Raw genomic sequence first — 12,951 nt, forward strand, 5'->3', positions numbered from 1 at the left:
TAAAAAGTTTTGTCCTGTTCATCATCTAAGAAAATTACATCATAATATGTAACTATTATTCTAACATGGATTGCATGCTACTATTAACGCAATGTACTTCTTTATAATCCATGCTTTCATAGTCAAAACCAGTACTCAAGCACTACTATCTAATATTAATTTATACTCAGACATAAAATTGTTTTAAGTTTTCTCCTTTTATTATTACTTTAAAATTAAAAAAATAGTATCATAACGTAGTATTAAAGTTTTATATCCAAAAAATTTTGATAAAATTCTAAACATAAATAAATAGCATAAAACAAATAAAAAAAGAAAAAAAAGTATATACAAACATTAAACAAATTCCAAAAAAAACTCTTATTTAAACAGAAATATTAAAAATATAATCATTTATATTTTTTTTTATTATTAGCTTAAACTTAAAAAAAATAATATTATGATATAACATCTGATTATTTGGTACGAGCATTAGATCAATTATTTATTCTTAATCTTATTTTGTACAATACTCACAACAATTATTACACACCATTATTAAGTATATATATAGAAAAATATGGTGTGTAATTCTCAATTTATAAATATGGCTCATTAGTTCCAAAGTATTGACCTTAACGCTCTCACTTGTTTACCATGTATTGACTATTGACCATTTGGGTGAAGTAAAAAAAAGTACCTCACGTGGCTTCAATTCATTATTACTTGATTGTGCCAAAAATCTTGTTTGAAAATAATATAATGTTGTTCTAAAGTTAACAAGTGTCAACTTCAACGGCTTTCTGCTTCACTATAGGGCACTTACACTTTTGCTTTAGGAATTTTTTTTTTTTTTAATCAATTTTACCCATCAGACATAAAAATATATATTTTTTATGTTTAATTTTAATACACAGTAAATTCAAAATTTGTACATGCTATTTGGATTATTTTGTGCAACCCATGCATGTGAACAATAATAATAATCGAATATATATTTGAAAATTGATGAATAATCATTAATCATTAATTATATAATTAATTAGGACAGTTAATAACTAATTAATTAAAATCTTCTATGAATTTATATATGTAGTAGTGTTAGGTATCTTGGCATCATATATAAGTTTGATGAACACAACCAACTCTTTCTTCTTCTTCTTCTTTTTTACTGGAATATAATTTCATTGAAGATTATTGAAGCATTGAAAGGATCATTCAGAAGATATCAATACGCATTCTTTCACGAAGATTCTTCCCTTAATAAACAAAATTGGCAGTTAGCCAAACATAGGATTAAGATAATGAGAAAAAAGAAACTTGAAAAATAGAAAAAAGAAAAAGAAAAGAAAAGAAAAGAAAAGAATGAAGACAACCATCTATATATAAGATACAAATTAAAAAATATTTATATTATTATAAGCGGGCTCTTGATTTAATCTTGATCAGCACTTTGTTGGCTCCAATTCTTTATTGCTTGTCCCACTGCTTGTTTCACAGCTTGTGCATCAATAGTGTCACCTTGTTCATCATTCTACACAAAATAAATAAATAAAAGTAATTAATAAAAGGAAAAGAAGAAGATAAAAAGTTGCATTATTATGTATAGCCTTCATTATTCATGTGCATGAAATATATTTATCAACAATGTTATGTGACCAACAAATATTATTATTTTAGATCAGTACTTAATCAATAATAATTTACATCTATATTTATACACAAAAAATATATAATTTATACATATATAATTTGTATTTATATTTTTTAAAATTTACATATATAAATTAATAAAATTTATTTATTAAAAATAAAATAGTATAATGTTAATTAAATAGTGATTGAAATTACTAAAAATTACTAATCTCTAGAATTTCTGATATATTTATATCTGTAGGAGAGAAAAATAATTGGTTGTTTCTATATGAAGTAAATAAATATTATATTATTGAAGATGATTAATATATATAGGCTAAGATTTAAAAAGCACTATAGATTCATGATCATGATCATCAACAATATTGCACAGCAACGTAACTACATAGATCCTATTTCTTTTTATATTTTTTCCCTCAATAGAGAGATGATGAGAGAGAGAGGAACAAATGTTTTATACAAGGACAACATGTGACTTCCAAAAAGCCTATGGAGTAATAACACAAGGTAACAATGGTTAGGTGAATATGGAGTTAACTTCACGTGAAATTAATAGTTGAGAGTCGTTAAATAGTTTAACAGATTTAATTAAATTATCATTTAACGACTCTAAACTATTAATTTCTCATTAAGTTAAATGTCCTTAACTTTATTCACCGATACAAATGTTGTGTTATTATTGAATGTTTTTGTGTTTATATATAGAATGTGTATGTGTATGTGTATGTGATCTTACTTCTCCTCCAACTGCTTGGAATCGAAAAGTGTCCGTACAAGAAACCCTAGCTTCAAGAACGGTGAGACCCATGTCTTCAAAGGCTTCAAGAATTGAAACAAGTAGTCCTTGGCAGCTTCTTCCTGAAATTACATTTATCATAAATCCCTTTTCTAGGGTTTCTACTGTCACCTGCACATATCTTTAATTATTTCAAACTTGATCAAAACAATTAATAAAATAATTAATATCAACAATATATATACATACCATAGGCAAATTAGGATTATGGTGATGATGATGATTTGAAGTTTCTGCTGTGGCTATTTCTTGATTGAGTCTTTCTACCTTTTCTTTAAGCTCTTCAATATACTTTGATGCATCGATTATGATGGAGCTTTTGTTCACCTGCATAATATAATTCAGATATTAAATTAATAATACTTAACATGGATGATGCAGAAAGAATAGACATAATGTAAATGATTCTTCAGAAAATTCATGAACCAATGAAAAGAGAGAGAGAGAGAGAGAGAGGAATGAAGTATATTTACAGCATGAGAGTTGGTAACAGAACGAAGGAGTTGAAGCTTCTCATGCAGTAGTGCTGCTCTCTTTTGCTCTCTTGAAACCATTATTATTATTCTTATTATTATGATTATTATTATTATTATTATTTTCTTGGCTCTCTTCTTTAATTTCTCTCCTATGAGAGATCTCTTGCTATGAACTCATTTAAAAGAGTGAGGATGAGCTCTCAAATCTATATATCATTCATCTCATGTGTTTTCTTCCCTGCTTACAAAGAAATCCTATATACATGCCTGAATTTACCAAAATGCCCTTTCTTAATTTTCATCTTATCATTTATTTTTTTTATAAATATTTTCTTTTTTTATTTGTTTTATACTGAAATTTGTTTTAAGAGATCAACCAAAATTAAATTCTAAACATTTAGTTTATAGAAATTCGTGAAATTACTTCTTTAAAAAATTTAAACTAATTGAGAAGAAAATACAAATGATTATATTTTTAATAAAATTAATTTGAAAAACCAAAACTCTGCCGAATTTTACTACAGAGATCATTTTCATCATAACAAATTTAGGTAATTTTCTGCCAGTAAACACTGTGTTTGACATAAGTATAGTATTAAAATTTTGGTGTTTATTATGATTTTTTTTTCTAATGTGTGCATGTATAGAAACGTAGGCCACAAGAGTTAACAATTTAGGTTCTCAATCTCTCAAGTTTGATTAATAACTTGATGAAAGCATACATAGGTGAATGAATTATTTAAATTTTTGTCCCTTAAGCTAAGAAAAAAGAGGGATAGATGGGGAAAAGGGAAAATACATATAAATTTTGGGGAATAGGAAAATGAAGAGGAGAGGAATCATGAACTCGTGATGTATAGTGAAAGGTATAATAAGCATCGAAAGAAGAGAAGGGAGAGGAAGGTAACAAAATGATGTGTGTAATGTTATATTGGAATGCCTCCAAACACTCCTCACGGGGGGCTTTAATTTCTTTCTTTCTTTCTTAGTCTCTCAATATCCACTCACTCTCACATCACACCACTACCCTAATCAACCTTTTGTCCTCTTCTCTCTCTTTCTCTCTCACCACACGTGCCAATCTTTTATCTTATATACTCATCATCACACATTCAATAATAACTCTTCATATTCATTTTTATGTTCTTTCTTCAAAACTAATCAACTTTAAATAATTAAACAAAAATTTTTGGCATCAACAATTTTTAATATTTTTGTTATTATTTAATCAATAAAAATATTAAATTTTTAATAAATACAAACTTTAAAAAATATAAATATAAATTATATTAATTTTGTACGTAAAATTTATGTAAATATGAGTGTAAATTATTATTAATTATGTAACATTTTTTATAATTAAAAATATATATGTATGATTCAATGGTATATTTCAATACTTCTAATTTCTCTATTAATTATTTGGTACATGTTGATGTTATGATTTTCATACAATTATTCTTGCTAGCTGGCTTGATAATGATAATAATATATAACATGCATTCTTCCAATAAACCGGTATATGCGTGTCATAGGATTCACATTATTTTTCATAATTTATTCTCACTTATCTTACTTCTATCATATTCCAATACTTCTTCTAATTATTACATATAATTTATTAAATATATACTATCGAATTTTTTATGTATGTTTGTGGTGTATTTATTTCCTTTTCATTTGCAGCTTTCATTATTAAGTATTAGTTAGAAGAATTATTAGGAAATGAAACATGGATCAAGAGTATATAATATATAATGTGGATCCTAGATTTCTGCCTCATTTTCTGATCATTTTCTCGTCTAACAATATTATTGGAACTCACTCTAGTGATACTATTTTTTCTAAAGTTTAAATTAATATAAAAAAACATATAAATAAATAGCTATATTTTTAATAGGTTTTTATACAAGAGTCTATCTCTTTTAGACTTACTTAAATTTTATATAGATTTTTTTATTTGTCATATGAAGAATTTTTTTTGGTGTCTTCTTATGAAGATTTTTTTAAAAGAATAATAAGAATTAAATTCTAAATTTTTTTATTATAGAAGGTTATTATTATATCATAAAATTATTTTTCTTAAAACTTTAAAAAAATAAAATAAAAAATATAAATAATTATATGTTTAATATGCTCTCGTATGCAAGAATATTTTTTTATTTAGATTTGCATGAATTTTATATAGGTCTTTTCACATTTTTTTATATTATTTTTTTTTTTGAGATTCAATAAAGATTGATTTGTAAATTTTTCGGATATAAAAACTCTAATACTGTGTCATGTATGTTAATGTTTATACCTATACCTAGTTTTATACACACAAAAATATGGGTCTACTAATAATTTTTTCTTATTTTTTATTATTATATTTTCTTTCTTTTCTATTTATATTGGATATTATTTACAACTCAATAAAATGGATTCAAATTAAATATCATCATTTTCCCTTGTGATCTCCGGCAAATTTTGTTATCATTTCAAAGGTTATTATGTGGAGAAAAAACATACAGATGTTACTTGTATATATCTGCTTTGGTATCAAATTTTAAGAAGGTAAATACTCATATATGTGTAAGATATGGAGTGAGGGAACAAAAACTATTAATTAAGGTAACTACTAACTATATAGCCTTGTAATATATAATTGTGTGTAGCGACTAGTTTAATTTCTTTTATAAACGTATATATAGATTATAGAGGTTTAATTTATTGCTGTTTATGGCTTTTTCCACGCTTCCAATTAAAATGTTTTGCTCTGCTCTGAAAAAACAAAAGGACACTCTCAACAAAATATCGTGTTAGCAGGAATAGAAATGATGTTTGAAATGTGTGGAAACTGACAAACACATATACTTAGTGGTAATATTGCTAGTGTAAGGAGTGTATGAAGTTAGTCCTATGCCAAAAAAAGTAAAGAAAAATGAGAAATTTATAAGATAAGAGATACACTCACAACTTCATAATTATTATTAGGGAGCCACTTAAATAAATATGTTAAAAATGTCTTTTTTAAAGATTTTTTTAAAAATTAAAATTTAATACATAAAATAAATTAAATTGTATTATTTTTATTAAAATTAGACCGGACAAATCAATTTAGCAAAAAAATTAATAAATTAAATTTTAAACCGGTATAAATTAATATTTTTTATAAAAAATTACTACAATATTCCTATTATAAAACACAACTAAAATATTCCTATTATATATATATATATATATATATATATATATATATATATATATTCGTTTTAAAAATTTTTAAATTCTAACCCTATAATTATAGAGAAGAAAAGGGCTAGAATTTAGAATTTTTAAAATTAATATATATAATAAGAGTATTTTAGTCATTTTATATAATAGAGATATTGTAGTCATTTTTTATAAAAAATAATATTAATTTAGACAAATTCAAAATTTAATTCACTATTTTTCGATCAAATTAATTTGTCTGACATAATTTTGACAAAAATAATATAATTTAAATAATTATATATGTTAAATTTTAATTATTAAAAAATATATTTAAAAAAAATATTTTCTGTATCTTTATGGGAGCATTCCCTTTATTATTATTATAACACTAGGGCTTTCATAATACATGGCTAGATTTTACTTATACGATTACAAAAGACTAATATACAAACCCCACAAAGGATAGAGTTGATTTTTTTCACACTACAAAGACAATGTGGGGTTCAGTTACCGTACAAATAGTAGTTGAAAACGTTTGAAATGAAAAAGAAGTAAAATGAATTCTTTATATGATAGAATTCATCGTAATATATAAAACCCAAGAATAATAAATTTGAAAATAGTATCAATGAAACTGCTGGAACGGGATGCAGATAAAATTACCGAAGTTAGGGTGCCGGTGAAACTGTAAAAACGATGGCGTAGACAAAATTGTCAAAACGGATTGCAAATGGAAGTGTTAGAATATGGTGAACTACCGTAACAAAATGCAAAGAAAATAGGTGAAAATTCAGGTGAAATCGACTTCACGTGAAGTTGATATATGAGAGACGTTAGATGAAAATTTAGTCAAATCAGTCAAATCATTTAACGGCTCTCAGGTATCAACTTCACGTGAAGTTAACTGCATCTGAGTTTCTACCAAAAAAATATTATTATATTCTGATAAGACATGTTTTATTCTCCTCTATAATCGATGTGAGATTTCATATTGAGAGAAAACATTACTTTTATAAAAGATGTAAAAATGTGTGACATTACTTTTACCAATATTTTTTAAATTAAAAATACTATTTATATACTTAAATCAGTCACTAAAATCAATCATCAATATATTTATATATAGATATTGTTCATACACTGGCCTAACACTAAGACTCAGGTCCAAATACATCAAAAGGCCGAATTCAAAGATTGGCCTTCGTTATTCACCGACCTCTTTAGAAGAGGTCGGACTCAACACAGACTTCTTTCCAAAGAAGTCGGGCTCAAGAGATAGCTGGCAGATAACACTTATTCAAATAAGTAACTGCCCCTAAAATCTCTCAACCCACTTCTAGAAGCCATATCCCAACAATTCCTAGATAAAATGGACGATTATCCGCCTAAAAAGGTGGCACTACTCCAACGGTGGTTATTGGATCACCACTATAAATATCCTGACACTCTTCAGGTATCTCTAAGCCCAATGCATTCTAAACCTGCTCACACCCGTACTAACTTAGGCCTCAGAGTGTCTTTGCAAGTACCACCCCCCATTCACTCACGTACACAAGTCGGAAGGAGGCTCCAGCGCACAAACCTGCTCGGAGGCTACCATCCGCAGACGATTGGGCCGGCCAATACAGTCCAATCCATTAATCTCCGGTTACCCACCGTAACATTGGCGCCGTTGCCGGGGACCTGGAGCTCAACTCTTGATAATGGCGGATGATCAATAACATAGTCAGACAACCACTCGACATGAATAAGATGCAAGCATGTTAAAAAGAAGCTGGAATACAGTTTCTATGGATACCAGAAATCCCGTAAAAACTTCTCCCAATGGGCAGAGGATATCAAATAGGGATGATGATTCTACTTCTACAGTTAAATTGGATTAAAAGAGAAGAAAGCACCGTCCCAAGGCCATTGTAGAAAGCAAACCAAGATGAACTCGAAAGCCAATTGAATAAAAGAATTTTCAATTCAGAAAATTCAATTGGCAAAAGAAGTTACGTGAAAAAAAAAAGACGAACTCGAAAGCCAATTGAATAAAAGAATTTTCAATTCAGAAAATTCAATTAGCAAAAGAAGTTACGTGAAAAAAAAAAGACGAACTCGAAAGCCAATTGAATAAAAGAATTTTCAATTCAGAAAATTCAATTGGCAAAAGAAGTTACTTGAAAAAAATATGAACTCGAAAGCCAATTGAATAAAAGAATTTTCAATTCAGAAAATTCAATTGGCAAAAGAAGTTACGTGAAGAAAAAAAAAAGAGGAAAAGGGAACGTGACTAATCCCAACCTCTTCGTGAAATAGGATGGACAATGACATCTGTACCAACTTACAATCTCGGAAAAATCCATGATACCCACTCATGAAATGGAACAGTTGCATGTTCCAAATACACAGCATCAGCCAATTTGAACGCAATCCAATTCGACAACGGAGTGATGAATCCAGTTTTTTCTTCAGTGGATTCACCTGTCAATTACAACAGTGAATAACACAAAGAATTCTCATGGTACATCTTTCGTTGGTTGCTCACAAATTACATCACTGCCAATGAATATGGAAAGAAATATTCATGTGGTAGAATTTGATGTTGTTTGCACACCAATAAAGATGGATGTCTTCCAGGAAGAAAACTGGAATCCGATCCAAAGAAAAAAGAAAGTCGGGGTGACAAAGGCCCAGTCTTCATTGGAGAGAATGATGGTCAGACTTTTCTTCAAAGGTCGGATGAGCCGGGAGCTCACAAAGAAAATCCGACCTTTTTTAGAGAGCTCACGAATAAAAGTCCGACCTCTTTTAAAGGTCAGACTTTACAATAAGGTCGGATGAGTTGGGAGCTCACCAAAGAAAATCCGACCTCTTTTAGAGAGCTCATGAAGAAAAGTCCGACCTCTTTTAAAGGTTAGACTTTACAACAAGGTCGGATGAGCTGGGAGCTCACAAAGAAAATTCGACCTCTTTTAGATCCCACGAAGAAAGTCCGACCTCTTTTAAAGGTTAGACTCTACAATGAGGTCTAAAACCTCATTGCTCAGAAGAATCCGACCTCTTTAGATCCGACAAGAAAAAAATCCGATCTCGTTTTGGAGTCTGTAAAAAATTCGACCTCTTTCACGATCAACTCTAAAATGAGGTCAAAAACCTCGAAGAATATCAGAAAGAGATTCCGACTTCTTTTAAAGATCAGAGTCTACAATGAGGTCGAAAACCTCCAAGCTTAGAAAGAAAGTCCGACCTCTTTCCAAGCTTAGAAAGAAAAATCCGACCTCTTCTAAAGATCCAAGCTTATGAAGATAATTTGACCTCCTCTGAGGATTCAAGTCTACAAATAAAAATCCGACTTCCTTTAAGAGCTTACAAAAAAAAGTCCGACTTCTTTCTTGAGGTACAACTTCGAGAACCAAATCCCAAGCATAAATGGCCATGAGAAGGTCATACGAAGAAATTTCTCAACTGACAACCTCGTCTTGATCCAAAATGACATCGGACCAAAAGCGGACGAAAAAAAGCCAACACCAAAATGAAAAGATCCAACAAAGTCACTTAAGACTTGAAAAAGAACTACTACAACATACTCAACTAACTCGAAAACAATCTACCTAGATTGTGCCATGTTTACAACAAAAGGGATACTACAGCTAGAAAGCGCACCTTACTCCTTAATGCACACTTTTTCTAACTTGAAGTGATGAGATCCAAAGTGGCGTAAGAAGTTATAAATGCAAATCGTGGTCCGACCTCATTAAGCCACTTGTACTAAATCAAACTGGCAAGTGGCAAAGCCTAAAACGAATTGCACAAATAACTTAAGGACAACGTGATCATAATCAAACATCAACACAAAGAGGATGTAAACCCGACGTCACAACAATTTGTTTAAAACAAATTGAGAAAGGATGGCGATTTATAAGAATGCCTCCTCAAGCCAAGAGATAAGTATCCAACCTTACTAAGTTGACACAACAAGTATAAAACAAGTTATCCGACCTCCCAAAAAGAGAGTCCAAAATAACTTGTAAAAGTCACATAGCAACAAATAGTAAGATTCAAGAATGGCATGACTGAATACTCGAGTCCGACTTTATGAAGCTCGACCTCGAGTAGGGGCATTGGCTTATCATGAAAGCTAAGTCCAAAATTATTAAAAACTAAAGACAACATTCTATAATGATGCTAGAGCACGAAAGAAGAACGTGACCCCCTTCCAGAAACCTGAGAGCAAACTCAGATAAGGAAAGAGCTCTTGAGACAAAGGATGGCTACGAGATTCGCCGTAAAAGACCTCATCTTGATAAGAAAAAATATCAGGCTACTGAGTTTGGGCGAATGAAAGCTGACAACAAAAATGATAGGACCCTACAAGATTATTGAGATCTTAAGAAAAGGTTAGTACAAGGTGACCGACTTAAACAGCACCGAGCTACCAAGGTCGTGGCATGCTTGTAACATGAAAAGGTACTATAGCTAAAAGCGAACTCTACTCCCTAATGTACTCTTTTTCCAACTTCATGATTTTTTTCCAAAAATTAAAGGATTTTTTCTGAAGAAGGGTTTTTAACGAGGCATCATAGTAGAGACTAAGGGATCATAGATAGTGAAAAACCCTTAGTAGCAGTAAAAGTACCTTCGCAAATAAATAAAGATCTTTTATCTCTTATAAATTCCTTCTCATTTTTCTTTCTTTCTACGAAACGCGCCGACTTAAACTCGACAAAGCGTGAAAATCCCATGAACCGACCTAGATGATCGTCAGGATAAAACGACGAGGTACAAGTCGGTGTAAAGAGGTTATAAAAGTCGATCGTAATAAACTCGGAAATTATCTGACTTACAAGTCGGAAAAACCGAGAAAAAAGGAAATGCATCGCAAAAATAACCTAAATCATAAGAGCTCAATAAATAAAAAATTGAGTATAAGGAATACCAAAAAGAGATCAGGAAACCTATTGAAAGCACTAAGGCAAAAGGCTGTCCCGAGTTGTTAAGGAAAACTTAACTTAAAGAAAGGGACAGTCAGCCAAGAAAAAGGTTTTTCAAAACAAAGATCAAAAAGGTTTTTTCTAAGATTACTGAAATCTTAGAAAAGGGCTACTACAAAGTGTCTAACTTCGAGGGTGAAAAACTACCCAGATCGCAACACACCTCCAACATAAGGAGTAAAACAATTCCTTATGAAAATTGATTTTCTACAATTAACACAAACCAATTAAAGCTCGATAAACCGCGAAAATCACGGGCCGATCATATAGAAATCGCCTGGATGAAGCGACGAGGAACCAATTGGTGGAAAGAAGTTACATATGCGAATTGGAAAGAAAACACCTTGAAACAGCTCGGGCCAAACGGGTTGAAAAAGTTGTGTTTAGAACAAGTCGCAAAAATAACTTAACTAAATATGCCCCTTGAGGCATAAATACGATCTAACAACTCGATCCACACGGATAACAAATGGATCGTACAAAATCTCAAGCCCACAATCTCATCTCTACAAGTTCTAAAAATAAACGACCTAGTCGTATAAAATGGAACACTTTCACAAAAACAAGTTGTTCCAAGAAAACTCGTTCTAGCATTCACAACAACATAAGGATAACTTGGATTAAACGAGTTATGCCAGTCAACCATATTTTCAACGAAATTGTGTTAAGCACAAGTCGTGTCTATCTAAAAGCAAAGCTTTAAAAGTGATTTGTATCAAAATGAATCACTTCAACCAAACGACTCGTATAGAAACGAGTTAAAAAGGAAGGATTGTAAACGTTTTTGAACAAAATCGAAACGTAAAAACTATCCTCCAAAACAACTTGGATAAAACAAGTTGTATCATACACAAGGACGACAACCTTGTAAAAACTAGAAAGGGGAGGAAATAAGCATATAATCCCTTCACCTAAGGCGCCAATTTATGCTCGACAAAGCGCAAAAATCACGAGCTGGCCTTTTCAATGGTCGCTCGGATAAAGCGACGAGGTATAAATTGGTGTCCAATGGTTATAATACGGCTTGATGATTTAAAACAACTCAAGCCCATGAGTTGAAGAAAATCGAGTAAAAAATAACCATATGATCTAAGTAATTTGTAAATTGCGCAAAACAACTTGATATATAACGAGTTGTGCTTCAAAAAAGTGACTTGTATAAAAAACAAGTCATCTAGAAAACTCAGAATGAATGAGTTCAACAAAAAAAAGGCTTCATTCGAAAATCCTTTCTGCTTGATTGCTCGAGTCCGACTTCATAAAGCTCGACCACGAGCAGGGGCATAATGGATAAAGCAACGAAGTCCGATGGTTATAAAGATGATCTGATAGTTTAAAAGGACTCAAAATAAACAATTTGTACTTGAAACAAGTTGTGAAGTCCTAAAAAACAGCTCGAATTTAAATGAGTTGTATGAAATTAGATCAAGAAATAGCCACGTTTTAACTAAACGATTTGAAATGAAACAAATCGTAAGACCTTAAAACTACTCGCATCGAACGAGCTAGATGAGGTTATACTAAAAAATAATTACGAGTTTTGAAATAAACGATTTGTATCAAAACAAGTCGTAAGAAATCAGAATAAGTTTCAGAAAGGTGATTTGTATTAAAACAAGTCATGTATCCTCAAAACAACTCGAATTGAACGAGTTGTACGAAACTAGGACAAGAAATATTCTTTGGTTAAGTAAGATGTGCTAAAACCAATTATACAGAGCCTACAAGCCCGAGTTTAAATACTCGAATCCAACTCTTAAGAAAAAGAGATTGAACTCGAGTAGGGGCACTATTCATACACTGGCCTAACACTAAGGCTCAGGTCCAAATACACCAAAAGGCCCAATCCAAAGATTGGCCTTCATTATTC

The 12,951-nt window shown here is 30.5% G+C and overlaps 1 protein-coding gene across 1 annotated transcript; it reads right to left on the bottom strand.

The window, feature by feature from the left end:
- Positions 1-1,220: 1,220 nt before the first annotated feature.
- On the bottom strand, positions 1,221-3,141 carry LOC112702314 (transcription factor bHLH93). Its single transcript, XM_025753298.3, has 4 exons — positions 2,905-3,141; positions 2,621-2,758; positions 2,372-2,542; positions 1,221-1,513 (listed from the first exon to the last, which is right to left on the bottom strand). Exons 1-4 carry the CDS (start codon positions 2,983-2,985, stop codon positions 1,415-1,417), a joined length of 489 nt encoding a protein of 162 aa, XP_025609083.1. The 5' UTR covers positions 2,986-3,141; the 3' UTR covers positions 1,221-1,414.
- Positions 3,142-12,951: the final 9,810 nt, after the last annotated feature.

This window comes from Arachis hypogaea, chromosome 7 (genome assembly GCF_003086295.3).
Source record: "Arachis hypogaea cultivar Tifrunner chromosome 7, arahy.Tifrunner.gnm2.J5K5, whole genome shotgun sequence".
Lineage (NCBI taxonomy): Eukaryota > Viridiplantae > Streptophyta > Magnoliopsida > Fabales > Fabaceae > Arachis > Arachis hypogaea.